The following is a 24,097-nucleotide window of genomic DNA, read 5'->3' on the forward strand; positions in this document are numbered from 1 at the left end:
GCCTACTGTAGAAGCAGCCGCAGCAGCCTACCTTGGTCATGCAGGTCTGGGAGGCTCCCTTCTCCAGCAAGGCCAGGGCTGTGTCCACATGCCCCTCTCTGGCTGTGATGTGCAGGGGCGTGTGCCCTGCTGTTGTTGCCAGGTTGGGGTTTGCATTGTTGTCCAGAAGCAGTTTGACCATGCCGGTGTGGCCAATGCGTGCAGCGCAGTGCAGAGGAGTCTGGTCATCCTGTGAGGGAGGCAGAGAGGCTGCTGCTGGTGGGCCTAGACCTGTCCCTTCCCTGGCCCAACTTCTGATGCTCCACAGCCCCTGGCAGGCAGGGCCCTGGACAGACGACAGCAAGCACCCAGCACCAGCTGTTCCCAGTGCTGGACTGGCACACGGGATCTCCCTGCCTACCTTGGCCTTGGCGTTGGCTTTGGCTTTGTTCTGCAGCAGGTACTTGGCCACATCTGTGTGCCCAGCTCTGGCTGCCATGTGCAGGGGCGTCTCCACTTTCTGCAGCAAGGACAGGTTGAAGTGGTGAGGCCATGGGAGGGGACATGCCTTCCTGCAGTCATTCTTCTGGTCCGAGTGTAGGAAAGCAGTGCCCCCAGTTTGTTCTAGCCCCCGGTGTTTCCTCCTGACAGCAGAGGTGGTGGTGGTGGGGAGGAAGGAGGGAGAGGGGGCACCAGGCATTTCCCAGGAGAGCAGAGAGCGGGATGTGGGCAACCTTGACCTCCTGCTGCACCCCCCATAGTGAGCCCCCACAGCCCCAGCCAGGCCAGGACTCACCACATTGGACACATTAGGAGACGCTCCGCGCTGCAGCAGGGTCTTAACAATGGGCAGGTGCCCCATGAAGGCAGCCACATGCAAAGGGGTCAGGCCAGACTGCGGAGAGAAGGGGGTCAGGACTCCTGATGGGGGCTGACGGTCTCACCAACACCTCTTCCTGTGCTCCCACCCCCGGGCATGCTCTGACACACAGGCAAACCCCATGTCTCCCGCCAGGCCCCCAGCAGCCCCGAGGTGAGCTGAGGGCAGCACGAAGAGCTGCTGCCCCCTGCAGCTGCCCGCCCTGCAGGAAGCAGGCTGTGGGGAGATGCTGCCAGGAGCAGCAGGTCCTGAGCTGCAGAGAGCTCTCAGCCGCGAAGAAGAAGACGCTGGGGGTCAGCAGAGGCAGCAAGCTGTCCTCCCCTGCAGCGCTGCCTGTTGTGCGCAGACAGCAGCAGAAAAGCTGGGGCCGGCCTGCAGCCCACCCACCTCTGTGACAGCGTCGATGGAGGCTCCTGTCTTCAGCAGCAGCTCCATCACGCGGATGTGGTTCTTCTTGCAGGCGATATGGAGGGGCGTGAAGCCATTCTGTAGACAAACCAGCTGATGGTCAACTGCAGGCACACTTCTCCTCCTCCTCCTTTTTTTCTCCATCCCCAGCCCCCTCCCTCCTTTTCTGATCTTTTGCCTGCCCCTCCTTGCTCACCAGGGCTCTGGAGTTGGGCTTGGCCCCCTTCTCCACCAACAGCTTGGCCACACGGTGGTGGCCGCAGTGTGCGGCCACATGCAGCGGCGTTAGGTGGTCCAGCGTGATGTCGTCGATCTCAGCACTGTACTGCAGGAGCAGGCGCACGCAGTCCAGGTGGTCACCCTGTGCTGCCATGTGGATCGGCGACAGGCCATTCTGTGACCGTGGAGCAAGGCCTCAGGGCTGGGCTGGGGGGCACTGGGCGTCTCACAAAGCCCTGCTGCCCCCTGGGCCACAGCTCTGGGCAGGAGGGACACGGTAATCCCAAGCTGCTGCCGGAGAGGAGCCCCCAGGTGCCCCACTGCGACTTACAAGGGAGCAATGCTGAGCAGGGGGCAAGACGTGAAGAGCTGCTGCCATAGGGCAGGCTGTCCCCAGGCCACCCCCTTCCCAGGGCACGCAGCCCTTCAGCAAAAGGCTCCAGTGAGGAGGTCTGGAAGTTCCTTGCCCTTGGTGACTAAAAGCTCAGCCCTGGCCCAGCCACAGAGAGCATCCAGCAACTGCACACAGCTTGTGACCCCTTCACCATCCCAGGGCCTGACACCAAGCACAACCCCACAGGGTCCCATGGGCACCTTGGTTTTGGCTTGAATGGGAGCCCCATGATCCAGCAGGATCTCTGCAATTCGCACATGTCCATTGCGAGCTGCACAGTGGAGAGGGGTAAGCTCGTCCTGGGGAGAGAAGGGTTCAGAGGCTCAGCATGGGCAAAGAAAGGTCAGGAGAGAACAGAGACTTGTGACTTGTTTGTAAAATAAGGCAAAAGTGAGCTCGCCCTTGGTCTCCAAGGCACACCAGCCATGCATGCAGCCTCCCCTCAACCTGTGCAAGTAGCACTGAAAGTGCACCAGAGACCTGCGGTCATGCCCCAGCACGATGTTCACAGGGTACGTGCTGGGGAGCACAGCGCAGCAGTGCTCAGGCACAGGGAGCCTGCGGATGGAGACCTGTGCACTTGCTGGTGCTTCGGAAGGGCTCTCACCTTGGTCCTCGTCTCTATCTGGGCCCCACGATCCAGCAGCAGCCGTACCATGATGATGTTGCCTCGACGGGAGGCTATGTGCAGGGGAGTGATCCCATTCTGACAGAAGGAAGGGGAATCTGTTAAAGGGAGCACCCCCTTCTTTTTCCCCTGCAGGGCTGCCAGGAAGCATGGGGCAAACAACAGAGGGCAGGAAACAGCGAAATCCCTGCCCAGGGATGGCTGGGCCAGGGGGTGGGCACCTGCCCCCGTCTCCAGTTGTGAACAGAAGCTGCACAGGGCTCACAGAAAAGTGCCAGCTTGTGGGCTTGTCTACACCCATGTGACTGGAAATGGCACACCAACTACAGGGGCATAAGCTCTGCCCTGTGGCAACACCAGCTTTCCCTCGGCCTGGACACAATGTCCCAAGAGTACAGCTGTGACAGAGGTGAGATGCAGTAGAAAAGTCCCATGCTGCTTATTAATGGCCAACCCTCAGACAGGTACCAGCGTGCTATCTTCTGCACAGTGCCACCTCTCCAAGGGACCCTTGGAGCTGTTCACCACGTGGAAGGGAGTCACAGTATCCTCCCCTCGCGCTGGGGCAGTGCCAGTTCCAGCAGCCACACCACTTCGCACTCACCTGGGGTGTGAAGTTGACACTGGCTCCACGGTTCAGCAGTAATTGGGCCACACTGAGATTCTCGTAGTGGGCTGCAATGTGCAAGGGGGTAAATCCAGTCTAGGGGAAAGAAGGAGGGATCAGCCCAGCCAGACACATGCTCCCTGCTGAAAGGATGGATAAATACAGCATACCAAGCTGCTGTTCTCCCTGGGGATGTGGAAAAGCTCCCAGATACGGGGTGGGAGAGCCACACACCTTGGAGAGGACGTCAGCATTGGGGTCATTCTGCAGCAGCACGGCGGCTGTGCGGGTGTCATCGTTGCGGGCTGCAATGTGCAAGGCGGGCAGGCGGACCTTACCCTTTGTCCCATAGTTGATAAGGTGAGCAACCACATTCTCATGTCCCTGCTGCAGAGCCACAGCTAGTGGTGTGAACCCATCCTGAAAGAGAGGCAGGTGAGAGGGGGAGAGCCGAGGAGCCACACCAGCATCTGGCACATCCAAGAGCAGCCCCTACAAGCAAGGCTACAGCGTCCTCCCCAAGGACCTCACCTCTGTGGCTACGTTCTGGTTGGCTCCATTTTCCAGCAGGAACTTGACAACTTCCAGGTGGTTTTCCTGTGCTGCCATGTAGAGGGGTGTGAAGCCTTTCTGCAAACAGAGTCGTGCACCTCAACACAACCCTTCTTCCAGATCCTTGCAGATCTACACCCCACCAACAGCCACCCCCTCAGCTCATTGAACTGGGGGAAAAGCGCACACAGTGTGAGAAAAGTAAAAATCTAGTGGCAACATTGGAGCAATTGGAAAGCAGGAGCCCAAGGCACCCACATCCAGAAAGAACCAGGAGATGCTTTTCAGCAGTCAACCCATAAAACATTGCCTTCCACTCCCTGCCTCTACACTCCCTTAACTCTGGGGGTATTTTTCCCATCAGGCACACATCGAAGGGCTTGCAGCCCCACCAGGTCCACGAAAGAGTGAACAAAGGAGGCATGGTGATCATACATGCAAGGGCTGCAGGAAAACTCACAGCTGTGTCTGAGCATCACCCATGAGTCTTCCCAGGAAGGGTTTAGTATGCTTGTGCATGCTCCCTTGGACTCCCACCAGAGAGGGACTCATCTCCCATCTCTCTCAAGCCTCCCCACCCACTCACACCCTCGTGGTCCTTCGTGAGTTTGGCAGAGCAATCCTTGACCCTGAACAGGACTAGAGAAACTGCAAAGGGCTGCTCAAGTACCCACGCAGGGCACAGTTCTCACATGAGGCCACCACCACCACACATGCTGGGGGCTTTTCCCACCCAACCTATGTTACTCTACCTGTGACTGCGCGTTGACATTGGCCCCATAGTTCACCAGTTCCCGGACCACGTCCTGTTGCCCAGCCAGGGCAGCAATGTGCAGGGCTGTGTTTCCCTTCTGAAAGACACCACAGGGCAGCACTCAGGGGCTGGAACAACCCATTTGGGAAAAGAGGGGCCTGACATGTATACTAACACAGACGGAAACAGGGCTGCTGCCATTTGGCAGCATCTGGCCGGGTTAGGACCATGCAGCTCGAGCTCCATGCCCCATCCCTGCTGTAGACTTATATTTGCTGGCCAGGGAAGAGAATGATCTCACATTTCTCATGAAGTTACTGGCAGCAAAAGCTGCATGCATTGTCAGGCTCTGCAAATCGCCAGCACCAGGGGATGAGTAGGGGAGGGAAGAAGGGGGAGCTGAGCTGGCAGCCTTCAGGCAAAACTGCAGAGTGTGCCCTGGGAGCCAAGGCATCCCAGCAGAGCTAAGGGATATGCAGGCCAGAAAATGCAGACACAGGCTATTCCAACTTGTGTCTTGAGGTGGTGGGGGCAGAATACCAGACTCTGCTCCACACCCCGAGTCTTGCCAGAGCACTGGGGAGATGGCACGCCAGGCCCACTCCCAGAGCCCTTTGGACAGTGCCAGAGGCTGCTCATTTTTCAGCCCAGCTTGCTTGTGCCTTTGTCTCACCTGTCACACAGTGAGAGCCACACCTTGTCATGGTGATACAGGGAGGCAATGATCCATGGAGCTCCAGAGCTCTCAAGGCTTGCTACAATGGCACCAAGACCACACCAGTTATGCAGTGCACGGGGGCTGCCCTGGGGCAGCAAGGGCTGATGTAAGCGGGCAGCCAATGTGGAGAGGCAAGGACAGCACAAGCACAGGTTGTGGCTTCTGTTACTATCTTCTTGAGCTTGTAGTAGCCCTTGTGGCCCCCAAGGGACAGAGGCTCGGGCAGAACCTCTCACTCACTGGGAGCGAAGGCAGGTCCTGGCCCCCCAGCCCAGCAGCACTGCCCCCAGCACAGCCTTCCGAGCAGCGAAAGGCAACCAGCACAACTCACTGCCCATCTGCCACTGGCGTCTGGCAGCAACAGCAAACCGTGGAGTAGTGACCAGCGTGACCAGACTCCATTCTCCTCACCTTGGTCGTTGTCTCCAGAACGATCTCCTTGTGCAGCAGCTCCACCACCATTTTCACATGGCCCTCCTTGGAGGCCAGGTGCAAGGCATTCAGCCCGTTCTGGAGGGAGCAAAGGTGGGAGAGGGGCATTAGTCACACAGTGGGGCTGAGGCTCTCCAGGGAACCGTCTGCCCTGAGCTCCTGTACAGACTGGACTGTGAGCATTTGGCCTGTGCTGGAGAGGGCTCTGGCTACCGGGAGCAGGACTCATTGTCCTGCCCTCGAGCCCTGCACTGGCATCAGCACAACAGCCACAGTCGGCTCCATGCTGCCAGGGGAACTGCACATAGCCCTGCTGCTGAGCTGCTGATTAATGTAGAGGTTTCCCCATGAGCAAGAAGTGCAGCCCCTGTAGACTGTTTCCTATGGCTGGACGTCCCCATCTCTCAGTGGGTGTGTGTGGCCCCACAAACACTGTCTCAGTTGACACATCCCTGATGTCAACTCTTGACTCCACTTCAGTGGCTTTCCGGAGATGTCCATCCTTGAGATCACTCGCCCACAGTGATGCTTTCCACAGCTAAAACACAGAGCTGAGCTCTCTGTATGGCTCAGAGTGAGGAGGATGCACACACTGTGTAAGTGTGCGTGCAAACCTTAACATTTAACATTTACACAGACAGAAGTGCAGTGAGCAGCTCTGCCTAGGCCAATGGTTTTATCCAAGTAGCAGCTCAATTTAACTCATAACAGTTCAGGAGCTTCCAGTCTAGCAGCTAGCTTTACAGACTGCCCACCAACGGCTCCATCCTGCTGTTCATGCCCAGCATAGGGGCTGCTTTGCTCCCTTGGCACTGAACTGTAGTAAAGGCTGCAGGGGAAGCATTGGCTGTGCCACTGCTCAAGCTCTGCCTGCTCCTAGAAGCTCTCAACCAATGCAGGTGACTTCTTGGGAAGGTCTCTGCAGGTGCCCCAGTTTACCTCTCCTTTTTCCTATACATGAAACCCCTGGAGCACAGGGCTGGAGAATGCCCTTGGAACATCCCTGGGCTGTCAGAAGGCAGGGTCAGGCGAGCCAGCACCCCAGAGGCTGCCGAAATAGCTTCTGCTTCATTATTTCTGACTCCCTCTTCCACTTCCCAGATGTGAACAGAAGGGCTGGGATATTTGCTGGCAAAGACGTTAAATATTTGCAGGCACTTTCAAATGGCACTTTTTTCCCCACAAGGGAAAAGTGCCTTGCTTCTCCCAGATGGATGCATTATGCTTACTCACCCCTGTGCAACTCGCTCACATGGCAGAGAGCCACCAGCTCCCTGGGAGCACACAGTCCTGCCCAAACACTCCACCTCCTAACCATCTGTTTCAGCTTCTGTAGAGTACTGGAAGGTCACGTCACAGAATTGCTTCATCCCCACCTGAATGCAGGTAGGGGCACAGAAAATTCCAGGGTAAGCTCCAGTTTCAACCTTCAGCACTCCAGTTAAACTTACAACAGCTCCCAGAGTGGGTTATCATATTGTAAAAGGTTTTCTACCTCCCTCTTGCTCAAGACATCAGCCCTCCAAGATCACAGTTGGTGTCACGAATTTGTTTGATTTGCACAGCCAGCAAAAACATACATATTCACGGGCTTCTTCAGCACACCAACTCCAGCATTCCCTGGAGCCCCAAGCACAAGGGGCCTGCTGCCCAGGGGGAATGAAGTGGGGATGCTGCAGCACGCACAGAACAGGGCCACTGAAAGGAAACGGTCCCCAGCCAGGCCTGGCTACACACAGACCGTCACCTCGGTCCAGCCCAGCTTCTCTGACTGGGACACACCTGCACAGCTCCATTCCCGTGGTTGCTGGCACCCTCACCTCCCTGAGCTCACGACCTGGATAAGTGACCACAGACACACGCACTTTTTCCCTGTTACACTCATGCATGCAACAAAACATACAGAGGGCAAGACTGTGGATGCTGAGCTGCTCTCCTGAGCACCTATGTCCTTTTACACAAAGGAGTCTTAAATAACCTTTTGAAAGCTGAAAACCTGCAAGGAATCATTATTCTCTGGCCTTACAGTGCTAAGCGCGATGTTTACAGAAGACTGTTTCCCAGTGGCCCGTTGATATTTGAGCTTCAGGAACAATGCAGGCTGTTTTGCACATTTGCTTCAGCTTGACAGCTCATCTGACCCAAAACCGCCAAGGGCTGTGTTTGATTTGAAAGGTGCTGTATTCTGCCGCAAACGCTTCCCAGAAATCCCAGGCACTGGCTGGCAATGCGACAAACAGCCCTGCAGAAAAGCGCAAGAGATGGGACTTTGCACCCAGCGAGGTCGTCCACATTGCTGTGCCTCATTTCAGAATTTGGCCCTGATGCAGGCCCTGCCCTGAGCTTCCCATCAGGACTGTGGCTGGCCACCCCAGCAGGGACCACCTCCTGGCACCCTTCTGACCACTGCTGGCACGGGTCGCAGCAGCAAGGTCTGCTCAGCCTCAGCCTCCAGCTCTCCACAGGTGAGAGGGAAGTGTGCATGGGTTCGGCACACAGGAGCGGCGGGTGATGAGGGCACTGATGCAGATGGCAACAATGAAGAGGACGGAACTGGCAGAATGAAGATCAGATGGCATGTCAAGGTCTCTGCACATGTGTAAGAATACAGGACCTGTGGGATAGGTCTGACCACATATATCCCTCTTTATTCTATACAGGACATGTGAGGTTGGACCTTTCCCACAGGTCTGATATTCCTCAGAAGGAAACCCCAAAGTGCCATCTAACCTCAGGGAGATGGCAGGAACCCGCGCAAAGACAGCATCACTGAAAGAAGCACCTCATCATGCTGCGGCCTGATGCTCTCTGTCAAAGTGTTAAACCACCTCACCAGCTGCAGAAATCTGGCTGGAAGCAGGACTCATACCAGCGGATGGAGGCAGCTGATGACTGACCTCTGGGTGAGGAAGAAATTCAAAGCTATTGTCTTTAGCTCGTGGATGGCTGTCTCTGTTCTGATTCCATGCAGAGCCCTCTCTAGACCCATCTATTTGTCTGCACTAGCAGTACCCAAGCCGTGGACGTAAAAATCCTTCCTCTGCTTTTAGGGCTGTCATCGGTAGTGAGTGAACATCCTTGGCGTGCTCTGCGTGTGGAGGCTCCCCTCTCAGAAGGTGTGGGTAAGCCTGGCCACGCACAGCCACCCTGCTCCTGCCCCTCTCCTCTGGACAGCCACAGTACCCCACTGAGCAAAGCCAGACGATTTCTACCGCCAAGCTCTGCTCCAGCCTTTGCACGCATGGGGCATGAACAAGTGTAGCACACAGGGCCACGTCCTCAGTCCTTCATGGGGAGGAGCACAGCACCAAGAGAGCCCAAGGAAGCAGCAGCTGGGTTTCATGAGCGGGCCAAATCCCCAAATGAAGCACAGCAACTTGGGAGATCCTGCCAGGTACGAGCATATCTGCTCAGTGATGAGTGCCAACCAAGTTCCTGCAGCCCTGTGCGAACAGTGTGTCACTTGGCCTCTCCTCTTTTCAAACCCTATACATCTCCAAAACGGTTGTGGGGTCAGAGCCTTGAGCCCACACATGGGAGCCCAAGGGAAAGCTCATTTTTGGAGGGCTGAAACAGAAAGTTTTCTAATTCTTTTCCATTCAAGACCCATCTGATCTAAATCCCATATGCCCATGCAATCCTAGGAGTTTTTGAGATTATCTGGATGCTGATTATCCACCGATAATCCAGGTAACACATTGAGGAACAAAATGAGAGACATCACGAGCTTTCCCCAAGCCTCCTCTAGTGCCCTGCCGAGGAGAATGCAAGCTGCAACATGCCCCAGAGGCCTGCAGAAGCCCAGCATTTCTGCACACCACTGTCAGCCAGAAAAGAAAAGGAGACAGAGACATTTCCTGGGGCAACCTGTCTGCAGTAACTGCACCGGCCACTGCAGTGCACATATCATAGCTTTAAACCACACTTGGCCTGGGGACTTGATACTGAACCAGGTGAAGGTCCATTTGTGCTACCTGCTGAGGCAGCCTGCCCAGCATCACTGCTGCTCTGGGAAGTAGCTGACAGTGCTGTCTGTCCGCTCGCCCTGCTCGGCCCAAGCCCCCTGAGTCTCCCTGCAGCACCTACCCTGATTCAGGCTGAGCCACTTGCATTTGGCAGCTGCACAGATACGTCAGTTATGTGCAAGCCATTCCTCTGGACTGTCAAATATGTACAAGCCTGCAGATCTTTCTTGTGGCAGAGCTGTCCCTGCTCTGAGCTGGGGGGGGGGCTCCACCCGCCCAGCATCTCCCATGCCACCGAGACTGGAGTTTTGCAAGCATCCTTTGCTTGTGTGCAGCTGCAGCTTCTGGGAATCTGAAAGCCCAAGCATTAGAGATAACCCCAGGAGTGAGTCCTGCATGGTGCTACGCTCTTCTCTCTGCCCTCTGACAAACAGCTGAGCCTCTCCCAGCTGTCCCAGTCACCGATGGCCCCGAAGAAGCCTCTGCTCTCCTACCTGCCAATGCACTTTGCTACCCTCCAGACAGCACTGCCAGGCACCCTGGGTCTTCAGCTTTTGCAGTTCTCCCTGTCCCAGAGACCATGGGTCCAAAGCTGTTCCCTGCCCAGCAGCAGCCACAGGCTGGGGGCTGCGCGGAGCCTCTTCCAAGCAGAGCCTGCCCAGGACAGCTGCCATACAGCAGCAACCGAGGCCAGTGATCCAGGCCCGTCTCCTTTGGGTTTTTAAACTTGCTCTGCCACAGTGTCTGCCTGCCCACTTGTACTCTGCTCCATGCCAGGATCAGGGCAGGTGCTGCCAGAGCAGGGCCAAGCAACCAGGCAGCCACGGGGCACCTCCCTGTCCCCATCCTTCAGGGAAGAGTAAGGAAGGGATGCGGTGGCTGTCACCTGGGCTGGGCAGAGCCACCGCACGGCATGTTTCCACATGAGCGAGAGGTGGTACCAGAACCCCTTTGGGTTTCACCTACCTGGTTACAGGTGTTAATATCTACCCCATTCCTGAGGTGATCCAAGGCTTTGTCCAGATTCCCAGATCTTGCAGCTCTCAGGAAACTGGTCGCAGCATCGGCCTTTGGGAAAGAAAGAATAACCATGAGGCTTGGGCTCATCTCCCCCATCACTGGCATGGGGCCACCTTGGCCCTTGGCTGCAGAGCATGTGGCTACAGAGACCAGGCAGGACAGGCAGAGGCTGGGCAGGTGGAGGTGGACACTGCTGGGACAAGCTGAGATGCTCCAAATCTGATGGGATGGGGCAGGGCTGGAAATGGAGCTCAAGGTGGAGAGCATCCTCGAGCAGGGGCAGGAGAGCCACGTGGGGCCATGGCTCATCCCAGCGCTGCTGGCAGGGCAGGGATGACACTGTAAGGGGACCGCTGCAACTATGGCAGCCTCCCTTGGCCCAGCAAATGCTTGTATCCTGGCTGAGAGCGAGCAGCGATGGACAAGCACTAGAATGCAGCTTTAGTGAACCTGCCTTTGCTGTCCTCCAGAAACCACTGGGAAGCCACAGTGTCATCGGGGACAATGACCCTGACTGCACATGCTGCAGCCATGAAAACTGCAACAAGGTAGTGCTTCCCTGCACCACTGAGACAGCCACCTCGGCAAGGTGCAGCAATACTTTTAGCAACACTATTTAGTGGTTAAGGCAGCAAATGAAGACCACGAGATGGCTCACCAAAAGCTGGATAACTACAGGGTGGAGATGCAGTGACAGTTCTGTGTGGCTGGGACCATGAGCTGGTGACTGCCTGCTAGGTGCAGCCCAAAGGGCTCTCTGCAGCACGGAGCCATGAGACATCTGTGGCATGGCAGCAGGACACACGCCCCTGCCCTCCGCTCTGTTAGAAAATCAGAGCCCCTTTCTTACCCCTCATGCTGGAGTCCCCAAGGGACCTCCTGTGCTATGTGAGCATACGTCCTGCCAGAACTAGCCACCCTTCGGCACCCACAGCCCAGCTGTGGAGGAGCATCCAGGGTTAGTGAGCTCCTGGGACAGGCGCAGGAAGCAGCGCAGCCTGAGGACAGCGCTGGTGGCAGACCTAGGCAGGATGGTGCAGGAGCTGGGCTCAGGACCTCTGTCCTCCCAGCCTCAGCCATTCCAACTTGGAAACCGGAGCAGCACCACTTGGCTGCCTCCAGCCATCCTCCATCCTTTCTGCCCTCATCCTCCAACCCAGAGATGCAGCCCATGGCAGGGCCCACTGCCCTGCTACGCCCTGAAGAAGGAAGGCCCACAGACAGGGTGTCCTGACCCCCCACGCAGGACCCAGCTGTGGCTCCCATAGGCGCTGGCTGAGTGCCACGGCCCTGTCCAGGACAAAGGGACAGGTGGAGGAGGGCAGCGCTGCCATGCCCTGTGCTGGCGTGCAGCCTCTGCGTGCCGGGGAACACGTGCAGCAGGCATGCCCTCAGCCAGCTGGCACTGTGTGCTGCCACCCCAGAGGAGAGCCCTGCCCGTCTGGGAGGAGCCCTCAAATACACATCAGGGCTGCCAGCCCTGTGGAGGGCTGCAAGCACACAGGAGACACACCGGGGCACCTCGGTGCTCTCTGCTCGTTCGTGCTGATCCGCTGTAAGAGGCAGAGGACAGTGCTGGCACTGCCCTTAGAAGTGCACGTTGGCGCCTGGATCCCAGTGAGGAAACACTGACAGCTTCAACCAACAGGTTGAGTGCAAAGAGCTTTTCCAACTTCAGACCCTGCTGGAAGCCTCTGCATCTCAGGTCAGGACCCCAGCTATGCTGCAGGCACACCAGCACAGACCTTCGGCAGCAACCCCCTTGGAAGTTCCAAGCACAGCTCAGCCAGACTCTCCCACCCACAGGACACGCATGGAGCTGCGAAGATTAACATGGTAAGACTTGACAGGCTCTGGCAGCAAAGGAGCTCCCAAAGCCCCAGCACGCCCAGCAGCGGAGACCACAAGCAGGAAGCAGGCAAAAAAGCAAAGCAGAGCTCTGTGCACGAAGGAGAAGTGCATTGTATACTCACAGCCACGTCTGGACGGGACCTGCCCTTTCGTGCTGCCATAGTCCGGCACCTCGGCTGAAACCTGAGCCTGGTGTCCCCTCTCCCCCTCCTTGGTTATCTACTCCCCAGCTTTGAGAGAGCCAGTAAGTTACATTGCATTCTCTCTAAAAATACCATCTTACTCCTTGCTCCAACGCAGACCCTGCAGGGATCGCCAGCCGCTAATGGAATTTGTTCATTTTCTCTCCATTATTGTGTCAGACAGGATATTTAATAGCAAGCTGCCTGCAGAAAACAGATGCCTGCTGCCAAGCACAGGGAGCAGGTCAGAGCTGCAGAGAACACCTTGGGAAGGGCAACACCAAGCAGCCCCACAGACATGCCCAGGAGCCCGGCATCTCACAGGTAACACCCACCCTGAAGCAGAGGGGTGGTGGGACCCTCCTGATGGGCTCAGGCTTGGGTGCTTCAGAGCGAACACCCCCCTGCTCACTGGGACCAGCTCAGGGTAGCGCAGAGAACTACAGGGTGCCAGACACCAGCAGCCGGGTGGCACAGGCAGCCAGAGAAAGGGGAGCTCAGCTCTGATAGCAAAAGCAGAGGGAAGAGACCTGCAGTCATGTTGCCTTCCTGAAGTCCCCGTGCACGCTGTGACTACCTACCCGTCACTCAGGGGAACTATTTCACAACAGCTCGTGTTACTTTTGGGTGTCACAGCCAGCCTGACAGCACGAGATTAGGAAGGGAATTTAAGCATATATTGGGTCACTGCCCTCTCCTTTTTGACAAAAAGGAGCAGTGACAGCAAGAAATGCAGAGACCCTCTGGACATAAGCGTATGTGCGTATCAAAAAGATGCGCACACATCCCAGCCAGCACAACATGAATGCACCTAAATGCAGATGCGCTCACACTGCACAGTCACAATCCACGGATGAGCACGAAGCGTAGCACAGGCACGCCACATGCACCCACTTGGTATTTGTGCACGCATTGCTGCACACACACAGTCTCTTGCTATCCGTGTACCCCAGCATGTGCAGCAAGTGCTTCCAGATCAAAGAATGCCCCCAGTGGTTTTCCTTTTTTGTTGTTTGTAGTGTTTCTTTCCATTCACCTTTGCTTTCCCAGCAATTTTCCAGGAAGGAGTTATTCTAAGAGGAGAAAATAAACTTACGTATTTGTCATTGTGCACTTCTTGCACTCTCTCACAACTGCTAAATCCCGCACATAGGTGCTGTGTGCCACAGACTTGTGGATGTTCAAGCTGTGAAGTAGCAGGATGCTGCTTACAGCAGTTCCCAGAGGCAGAAGTCCAAAGATCTGGACTTTGCAAAATGTTCAAGACCTGAAGTAAAAACAAGCACAGTGCGGTGGGCTGTGCTTTTCTTCTCCCCTTCCCTTTCTCTTTCAGGCAACAGCTCCCCTTGTCTCCTGACAATCAACCTTTTCCCTTTCTCTCCCCTGGCCCTGACAGGAGGCTTCCTCGATCCCTATTCACAGATGCCTTCCCTGCCTGCAAAGCCCTGCCCTGTGCTACATCACTGCCACCATAGCAATGTCCCAGTGCCTCTTCACTCCAACAGCAGCCTGGGCCTGACCAAAGCCCCTCCACTGTAGCTGTGCCTAAGGCAATATGCAAAGTGGATGTTCTGCCAAACCAGAGGTTCAGGCTGGATTTCAAGGGCTGCAGTCAGAGGTTCAGTAATCTTGCTTTGTTTGTCTTCAGTCCACAGTTGGAGCTCTGCTCTAATCTCTTCGGGCAGTGCCATCGTTCTCACTCCCACCCTGGGAGGAGCTCCACCAGCTCCTTCTGCGTATTGCTGATAAAGGAAGGGAGGGTCTCAACATTGCCTCCTTCCATGAAAAGTGGCTACATCTGTCAGGAACCCACTCAGCACACGCTGCTAAATGCTGCACATAGATGATTCCCAAGTGCAAACGAGTTCAGAAGCTGATGCTGCTATCACTGTTTTCTGGGCCAGCAGGAAGCAGGCAAGCAGCAAGTTGCCGTGCTGTTCCAGACTGGTGAAAGGCACACATGCATCCCACTACACTGCACTCTTCACCCTGTCTGCCCACTTGTCTCTCCTGTTTACAAGTCTTCTGCTGGAGCGGCAAGGCAGCCTGGGCAGGGACTGCAAATACTTTGTTGTTTATTCAGCACCCAGCAGGAGGAAGGGGCTGAGCTGGCTGCTTGCTGGGTAGCTCCGGAGGAGGTGGGACCCCTTCACTGCAAGGATGTGCATGCAGATTGATGGGACTGCTCGGGCCCATGTCTGGCTGCAGACATGGCCAAAGATGCTCAGAGAAAGGGACTGGGCACCCTTTCCAGCAAGCCCATGACTCCAGCAGTCCCCAAAGAGAAGCCCTGCCCAGTTAGAGGCTGCTAGGATCCACTGGCCCTTCCCCCTGCCTGCTGAAACAAAGTGCTTTGACTTCAACCAGCTGATTCCAGGTGATAACCTAGAGCCCTTCTCATCAGATTGGAGTCAGTCCTGCAAACTAAAACAGTTGCTAATATTAAGCGCAGTCAGAGATGGATCCTACGGTCTCTCTATGAAGATCAGGGAAGATCAGGAAAATTGAATCAGGGATTCAGCTCAGAATACCCAGAAAGAGAAACCGCACTGTCTGCTGTACAGGAACTTTCTTCCCTATCTGCATTCACAGAAGCTTGATACTCCCAGTGGTGTCTGCAGTGGGTACAAAACCTACTGTCAGGTTTCTGCCTTCTGGGTGGAAGAAAGCATTCAGCAGAGCACAGCATCTCCAGAGAAGCCATTGGAGCAAAGCCTCAGGCGGGCTGCCAGAAGAGCAGAGAAGAGGCTACCAGGCACATACTGCAAACCCAGATGAAAGAGAAAAGCAAAAGCCTTGGGAAAGCTCATCAGATAAAAGGATATATGCCCAAAACCTATACTCTCACCATCCTCACCCCTGCCCACATGATTTAGGGCAGGTCTGCAGACTTTAATAGGACTGATGAGAGTGAAGACACCAAGAGGTCATCCCTGGAAGGCACCTGCCACGTGAGCTTCCTCTCATTTCATGCAAAACCCTGAGTAAACCCCTTGTCCATGTTCCTTTCTTTTGAGTGGAGATTTCACAATACTCCAGGCCTCCCTAGGGCACATACCACGGTTCAACAGATCATCACAGGTCAAAGACTGGTAAGGGCAGCAGAGACCCCCAGTGACAAGAGTGCAGGAGTGGGGGCACAATCATCTTGCATGCAGGAGAATCTGACCATGCAGAAAGCAAGAACTCTGCGCATGTTCCTGCAGCGAGGGGGCTGTTAGAGCTGAAAGAGAACTCAGCACAACTGGCAGAGCAGAAATCACAAAGTAAAGGAAATAGGGCCCCTGACAGGTTTGGGAGAAGGGAGGCAACTTGTCTGTTAGTTTGAGCTTGGAAGGTAGTAAAGAGGAGGCAAGTTTTCAGGTGCAGTCACCTGGCCCATTTATTATGCACAGTCCTCCATCTTTACAGAATCATAACGAACTAGCTTTTGGAAAGTCCATTTTTATTCAGTCTTAACAGAAGAGATGTTCTGGACTGTCACTGGTGGTGCAGTTCAGGGCCATGGTTAGTTCTGTCCCTGCCGAGCATGTCCAGGTGCAGACAGCATCTGCGTTGGCTCCTTCCCTCCCCCTCACAGATCCCCTTTGATAGCTGCTGAAGCTGGAATAGTTTCAGGACTGGAGGAGGGTGTATATCAGAAGCAGCTTAATCTGCGGTGAACAAGGACTTGGGAGCTGCCCCTTCATGGCAGACTGATCCTTCTGATAAGGATCCCCTGGTGCTACAGCCTGCAGCTCTGTGACAGCCTGTCTGTCAGTTACCACCTACTACTGATGGATTTTCTAAGCAGTAGCATCAAGATTTTGTTCTGCCTTTTGTAAAGCACCACTTCTCAATGAAGTAAAGTGCTGGGTTCAGCAGCACTGAGTGGAGAGAGGAACAGGGGCTGGTCCAGATACCCAAACAGGGAGCTGGAGAACAGAACATTGTCCCTCTCACACAGACCCAAAGCAAGGCAAGAGCTAGCACAGCTACTGCTCCTACCAGCTGGGGTGAGGTGCACCCAGGGGAAAGCTGTCACACTCCTTTTATATTAGCAGGAGCCTCTGCTCTTTGCATATCCTGAAAAAGAAAAGCTATTTTTACCTCATCAGAAAATACATAGACTGTGACTGAAGACAATACATCAGAGCTTGTTGCTCAGGAACTACACCTCTTCTTACAACATAACAGCGCTTACAGCTGGTGACAGAGATGTGGCAGCACTGTGACTGCTTTTTATCTCCCACTTTCCTAACGCACTGCCCTCCTGGTCCATGACATGGCTCAGGCAGGTACATACAACAAACACTGCCAGTGAAAGGGGGAACATGGGGACATGCTTTGAGCCCATCTGATGCAAGCCACGGACAAAGGCACACCTTATGAGCCAGCCTCATCTGGCCCTGGGCTCTGGGCAGTGCCCTTGCACTGAAGAGATGGGCTGGAGGCTGGAGCATGCCATCAGGGTCTGACCCAGTGCCTCGTGCTGAAAATTCCTTCTCTTTGCTAGTGTTATGTATAAACTCCTCCTAATTTCTGCAGTCTCTATTAGTTCGTTCTGTCCCTCTGCTTCAGCAGGGCTAGTCCACACCTGCTTTGCTTGCTTGCATGAGCAGAAGTGCTGAGAAGGGGGCTTTCTGCTATGATGAGCAGGCTGTGAGATATCGCACCACAGACCCTGTGCCATGGCTGCAGATTTACTGTTAGCAGTGTGCAGCCAGGCTGGCCTGGCCAGCGCTTGGGGTGCAGCCTCCGGAAGCCATGCAGGGAAGAAAGCACCAACAGGAAAGCACCTGAAGCACAAGCCTGGCAGTAGATCACTGCCAGCTGATCCCTGGTGAGGACATGCGAGTAAAAGCTGTGGCAGCACAGCCACCTGCTCCTCAGCAGAGCTAGTGCAGCACTGTGCCTAGAAAGAAACGTCATCCTGTGCACCTGTCCCAGGGCTTCGGGTGGGTAAAAAAAGAAAGATGATAAACACAGAAATCAACATGTACCATTAAAACTGAGGAAAAACAAAACAACAACAACAAAAAAAACACCCTAGTGGGCACTTCACATCTCCCAGCAAAGCAGCAGTGAGAAGGACAAGGTGAGTACAGCACCAGGGGGAACTAGGAATTCTGGATTCAATGCCAGGCTCTGCCACTGAATCCCAGAATGACCTTAGGCAAGCTCCCAGCTACCTAGGAAGGGCAGCAAAACCATTCTGCCATTCTGTGGCCCATTTAGGCTGCCATCTTTTGGGAACCTTTTTCTCTGAACTAGACTTAAATCCATATTCCCAACCAGGATATATCTAAACTCCTTTGTGCAAAAAAACACTCAGAGCTGACCCGATTCTTCTCCCCCTAGTGCTGCCCAGTGAGCCCATTACGATGCCTAGGGCTGCCCAAGTACTCACCCTCATGTAATGCAGGCATGGCATCGCTGCAGGACAGTCAGCTTGCCCTGGACAGCCAGGGTCTGCAGGTCTGATCAGCCCACTTACACTGAATGCTGCAGCCAAATCAAGTGTGAGAAGCCAGCCCCGAAGAGTTTTATCAACAGGAGGCCTGCACCCTATCTCCCCTCTCACGTGCCTGCCAGCACGGTGGGAGTCTCCTGTATGCAGCTTGGAGATTACAGCTGCTCTACGTACTGGCTGGGCCAGGGCTGCCAGGCTGGACACTGCCGTGCCCCACGCACACCTCATAAACATGCCTGCGGGATGTAAACAGGGAGGAGCCCGTGTGCGCAAACCCTGTTCTTCAAACAGCACAAGGGAAGATGGAACTTCAGAAGCACACCACAAAATGAAACGATGCTGTGGCCTGAACCACACCACCTCTTGGTTTGTGCCGCACGAAGCAGGCTGGGCTGGAGGCAGTCAGCAGTGGAGCCCGGACAGTCCACTGGTCTCTGCGGACCTTGGCCGGGGCAAGGTCCCAAAGTGAGGGACGCTGAGATGGAACTGATGTGGCAGATGAGCTCTAGTGACAGCAGCTCCAGGCCCTTTGTAGGGCCTGGGGCCCACTGCAACATAATGAACGCGCCCCTTCCCCCCTTCTACCTGCGCAGCAGACTCCTGCTCCAGCATCCCTTCAGGAGATCCTTGCTTGCAGCAAGAAGGCAAGGGGTCCACAGTGGTTGGTGCATGCCCTCTCTGAAAGACATGCAAGGGAGTCACACCGATCGTCCAAAGGAACAGACCTCCTGGAGACCACTCCCTTCCCACCCTCTCCTCATGCTCAGGCTCGGGATGACAGCACAGAGCACCACAGGATGCTCACCTGGCACTCCTGGGTGGCAGGATGCATCCTTCTGCTAGTGCTTTCCCACCCCATTTGGGGGCAAGATGCTAAACTGGGCAGCCTTGACAAAGCACTGGGGCAGTGCCGGGGAGCTGCACAGCTTGGTTTCTATTTCTAGCTACCATTCACCAGGTCCTATTTGCCAATTACAGGTTCAAGAAGGCCAAAGCACTTTCTGCACAGGGGCCATCCAGTGAGGCCATGAGCTGATCACGCCTGGAAGGGCCGGGCAGCATACGGATAAATACAGCTTGTGACACTTGCAGCTGCCGAGAGAACAAAACCAGCTCTGCCAACTGCATCCCCCTAGGGAATTCCTATAAAACAGCCCAGCCCACCACTGGGAAAGCTTATACCAGCTGAAGGAGGAAAAGTAGATCAAGAGAGCCTGTTAGGGCAGAAAAGTGCTTTGCATTATGTAGAAACTAAGATTTTTATACTGAGCAAAGGCCAGGTTGAAGCATCATAGTAACGAATAGTCATTGTCTCAGTCCAATGAGAACGCCTTCCCTTTGTCTAGTGCAATTCAGTACTTCCCTGGAAGCCTGGGATTCCTCAGGTGTTTGACCTATAACAGACTCCACCTCCAGTTCAGGTAGAGCTCAAATGTTAATTATCACAATGATGGGCAATGTAACTTCTGGCTGGGGCACTGCATTTGCTCTAAAAAGTGTTGCTGCTCTGAACCTACAGGCCAACATCATCAGTGTCTCGGATCCTGCTGTTCTTTTCCCCTGCATAGCTGTATATCATGAATGCAAATACGAGTCCTCTGCACCCTGAAGACAGAATCTTACTAGCTAGGGCTCTTGAGCCAACCAGGAGTTGCTGGCTCAGAATAACACAAAATTCATGCAGGACCTGCTGCAATCAGGTGCCATGCACACTTGACAAAGCCCTAGAAATGAGACCTGTGTCCTTCGGTCCACCTGGGGTTACCTCATACCACACTTCTGGGAAGAACAGTGCAAAAGTCCCTGAGACCTCTCCACCTGTGTGTGGAACAAGGCCCCTGAGACTGTGTGCAGAGCAAGGAACAGCTGCAGGTGCTGCAGGGACAGGGACAGTAACCACAGGGTGCTTTGGGTGCTGAGAAGGAATTGCCCCAGGTCCCCAACATTGAGACAGAGCCTCTCCGCAGCCACGAGAAATGAGGAAAGTGCCTAAATCTAAGAGCCCCTCGCAGGGATTTTTTTTTTTTTTTTTTTCCCAAAGCTTCTCTAAGGGACAGAGATGAACTACCACCAGGCACTGCCCTGGCAAGCCTGGCTGAGCTACAAAGGCTTTGCTGCTGCACTGAGACCTGGAGCTCTGCCTGCAAGCAGCCCTCCACCACCTGCGTCAGACCTCAGAAGAGGCAGCAAGAGGCAGCCCAGGCTGTCTGGGGCATCGACGCAGGCTGGCACGTTCAGGACCACAGCAGACCCATGGGATGGCATGTTGTGTGGCACAAGATACCTGTCTTTAGGCAACTGTATGGAGCCCAAGGGTTAACTCCATGACCAGTCATATCTCCGTAGTTCTAGAGGTGAAGGGTATTGCAAAGAGCAGGAATGAGCAGTGTCCTGAGAGGTGGTAGGCACATGCCTGCTCACTCCCTGCCCTGAAGAAGGGGAAGAGCACAGCAGTTTGCCTTGAAGCGTGCAATACACTGATAACCATTTATTTTTTCAGCTGGTTGTAGAGCTGGTGCAGGCTCTATCTCTAAGCAAACTTGGAGACACTTAAAACTCTTAGAACTCTGCTACATCAATTGCAGTCCCTCATTAATCATTCTCTTCTGACCACTTCTCACTGATCCATCTATAAGGTCTCACCTCACTCGTTACCACCTTGGCTGAGGCATTTCTGAGGTTCTCCCTCTATGATCACAGACAGGCGAGTTGCATGCATCAGTTCTGAAATCTAATACTCCTGAGCAACTCACTTTATTAGCATTCTGTCACTGTCACCTTGCCTGTTACACCTAACAGTAACATCTTCGACACAGCTAGCACTTCTGGAGAAAACAGAAGTATGGGCACAATCCTGCCTGAGAAATCAGAGCCCAGAAGAGCATGAAAATTAATGAATACAACTCTAATAAACATATAGCACTTAATCCCAAAGCTCCTTTCATTTCTATGAAAACACTTCAAGAGACTAAGGTCTCAGGCAATTCCTTAACACTTACCTGTCTTCAGACCATGAACTGAGATTGGCCAGATTGCTCATTCTTTAGGATTTTATACCATGCCTTTTCCTTAGCGACATCTGAGTCTATAAATATCTCCTTAAAGGCCTCTGCGATTGTTCAAGTCGTAGTTGTGTTGCCCCCACAAGAGCTAATACAGAGCTCAATCAGAGCTCTGAAAAGGGAAAAGATTTACAAAAGACACAACAGAAACACTCTCTAAGAAAGAGCAAACCCATGTTGAGAAAAAGCAGCTGAGAGTTACAGCGAATAATAGCTGTCAGCTCCCTTTTGTGCCACTCTGTGCACCCCCATGGGCTTCAGGGGATTTTTTACCAGCCAGGGTTCTAGAATTGTCTTAAGTGCTGTTCCCCAGATATTGTAATATGTCATACACAGGAAAAATAATTTCTCCCTCTGTGGTCCTGAGACAGCTCCTGCGACAGTACACAGCAGGACTAGTGCACTACAGATTTACACCTAAGATTGAATTCCAGCACCAAATGCAGACAGAGGTAGGGTGGAGGGCAGCACCCTGTCAGCAACTAGGAGGATGAGATCTTTATAGAAAACTACTCCTTCACATACAGAGGGTTTTTTTTTTTTTTTTTTTTTTTTTTTTTTCAAGATACGAAGTCTTGCCACTGACCTTTCCCTGAGAGCCTTTGGAGAAGCTCTTCAGCTGCACTATGATGTAGCTGTGAAAGAATGCAAGGCTCCTTCCTCTGCCTTGTTATCTTCCATGTAACCAGAGAAGTGATCTCTGGGCACCAGAGGCTGCTGCCAGTCCGTCCTCAGCTGTTTTTTTCCTTTCATATAAGGGAACAGGGAGTGCGTCAGACAGCAGAGCGTCTTAAACACATTGCCTTGGGAAAAAGTAAATACCTCTCTTCAACAGTGGGCTTCAATACTTGGAGAAAACTTCTTGCTGCTTTTGCTCAGAGAATGAGGTACAGCCTCTTCTGCATTCAGCAGTTTGAGAAACAATGCCAGGACAGGTCCAGGGCTGAAGCTGTTGAAGAGAGCTGCTCCTGTCTTGCTACGCCCTCCTGGAGCAAGGACAAGGGTGTGCCAGGGTTCACCCTGCTGCATGTCCCGTCTGCTTACAGAGGACAGCGCTCCCAGTGCTCCCGTCACTACTGAGACTCCACGGAGCAGCCAGGCTCCCTGGTTCTGGTAACAAGCTGTTACCTTAGAAAACAAGAATGCAATTTTAAAGCTGAGTCAGCAGCAAAAGATGAATAATTTAAACCCTTAGCAATTCTGTTACTGCTGCCCAGCTGTAGGTAATGGAAGGTACCCAGCTTCACACAAGCACAGTTGTGATGAAAATCACTGCCACTGTCAGGCTGCTTCATGCTGTTAAGAGAGAACAGTTGTGATACCAGCATAAATAAGCAGATAGCAGTGCTCTGCAGTGCTGAGCTAGGCACTCTGATGTTCAGAGCAGGCAGTCCTCCTAGCACAGCAAGGCTGAGATTTGCTTTGCCATGGCATTTGTTGTTTCTGGCACGGTGATACGTAATTTTACAGAAAGTCCATGGGAGCTGCTGGTGCCTCACCTCTCAGACAGTCAATTCCTCAGCTTCCATAGTGCTGGAATCATCAGTCATGAGCCAGAGGAAGGACATGGAAGGTGCACACTGACACCTGCTCTTCAGCTTTCCATCAGAGGAGAAACTATGCGATGTTACGTGGTGGAAGAGGGACAATGATTTGCTATGCACAGATTTTCCAGGCCTTGCTCTCATGCTGGTTGCCTCTCTATCCCTTCGTGTGTGTGTGAGAGAGAGAGAACAACCAGGGCTGGGCGGGGAGGGAGGCCAGTTTACAAATACTTGTCCCCACATGAGTCTAAAAACTGGTACCCAGAAGCATGGGACAGATGAAAAATTGCAAGAAAACCAGTGGACTGGGTTTGCAAAGCTCAGCAGCTAATAGGCATAGGAAATCTCTCCCCATTACACCCCTGATCTAAGTAACCCTTTAACTGCTTTCCATCAGTTCAGAACTGTTTGAGCTGTGGGATTCACACTGGAAATACAGAAATATAAACTGAAAAGGTCTTCATGTTAAGTTTCTTGAACAATGCACAGTTGCCTCCAAAGGCATGATTTCAGAGATGAAGCAAACTGCTGTCTCACTCCAAGAGATAACTGCCTTTTGCCTTTATAACCACAGTTTAGTTCTTGGAGAGGTAACAGTCTAAGCCTGAAATCGGGAAGTTTACACAGCCCTTGTCCCTCACTACACTGACACCGAGCAGACAGAATTGCATGCACCCCTTTGGCAACTCATGACATGAGTCATAAGGTGTTCTTTTTGCTCCTCATTTGGATGAGCCAGGCAATGCAACTGAAAATTTTATCACACCAATTTATCTTATTTGCACGCATTCACAGAAAAGGAATACTCATGGACCATGTGCTATCCTGGCTGCAAAGGAGAATATTTCTCAGATGGAAAGTGTTCAGCAACTGCTGCGATCAGCTCCCCCATCCACTAGACCAGAAGACATCTTGCCCAAAGGACCAAAGGATTAACATTCACCATCATCGTTTTTTTCCCCCCTGCTAGAGACCAGACAGTTCTAGAGAGCAAAGAGTACCACCTAACTCAGCCTGAATCTAAAAAATCCCAGCTCTGGGAAGCCAGTCGAGCATTACGCTCACTACAGGGGCCAAGGGCAAATCACTTCTTAATTAGTGCGTATGGTGCAAGTTTCTGCTTTCACTTAGGCAAGTACCAATCTGAAAGATATAACAAGACCCGTATTAGCTGCAGCTAATCAAGCCCAGCTATTGATTCTGTTGGATCCACTGACTCTGCTATAACTGCAAGATTACAGATCCACTGAGATACCTCAGTGTTATGCCTATTTGGGGATCTCAAGACTGAGAGAGATCCAGCATTTGGCTGTAGTGCATGCCTGGAGGCAATGTAGACTGACATCCTGTGAGAGCAGATGAACGCACAGTCCCTACCTGGCAAGCTGCACTCTGCTACTTTTGCAGAGAAATTTTCTGCACTGCTGCTAAGCAGTAAGGGGAAAAGCAA

General features: G+C 53.5%; 1 protein-coding gene and 1 long non-coding RNA gene across 11 annotated transcripts in view; one reads left to right on the top strand and one right to left on the bottom strand.

The window, feature by feature from the left end:
* Positions 1–24,097, bottom strand: part of ANK1 (ankyrin 1) — a 62,441-nt gene that overhangs the window by 18,761 nt on the left and 19,583 nt on the right. For 4 of the 10 annotated variants that reach the window (XM_084499590.1, XM_084499591.1, XM_084499587.1 and 1 more), the window contains exons 1-14: positions 17,979–18,135; positions 10,503–10,604; positions 5,551–5,649; positions 4,420–4,518; positions 3,647–3,745; positions 3,350–3,535; positions 3,113–3,211; positions 2,488–2,586; positions 2,081–2,179; positions 1,464–1,661; positions 1,247–1,345; positions 776–874; positions 401–499; positions 32–229 (exon numbers count right to left, since the gene is read on the bottom strand). In XM_084499590.1, coding sequence (XP_084355716.1) covers positions 32–229; positions 401–499; positions 776–874; positions 1,247–1,345; positions 1,464–1,661; positions 2,081–2,179; positions 2,488–2,586; positions 3,113–3,211; positions 3,350–3,535; positions 3,647–3,745; positions 4,420–4,518; positions 5,551–5,649; positions 10,503–10,604; positions 17,979–18,002 — 1,599 coding nt within the window. In that variant the 5' untranslated portion in view covers positions 18,003–18,135. Of the gene's footprint in view, positions 1–31; positions 230–400; positions 500–775; positions 875–1,246; positions 1,346–1,463; positions 1,662–2,080; positions 2,180–2,487; positions 2,587–3,112; positions 3,212–3,349; positions 3,536–3,646; positions 3,746–4,419; positions 4,519–5,550; positions 5,650–7,597; positions 8,173–10,502; positions 10,605–12,529; positions 12,772–17,978; positions 18,136–24,097 lie in introns of those variants that run through there. The other 6 variants (XM_084499595.1, XM_084499594.1, XM_084499592.1 and 3 more) reach the window with 5 other exon arrangements.
* Positions 10,617–13,700, top strand: LOC311424436. The gene is made up of 2 exons (XR_014686085.1): positions 10,617–12,651; positions 12,770–13,700. It is a non-coding gene; the product is annotated as an uncharacterized lncRNA (long non-coding RNA).

This window comes from Aythya ferina, assembly GCF_964211825.1.
Source record: "Aythya ferina genome assembly, chromosome: 27".
In the NCBI taxonomy this organism is placed as follows: domain Eukaryota; kingdom Metazoa; phylum Chordata; class Aves; order Anseriformes; family Anatidae; genus Aythya; species Aythya ferina.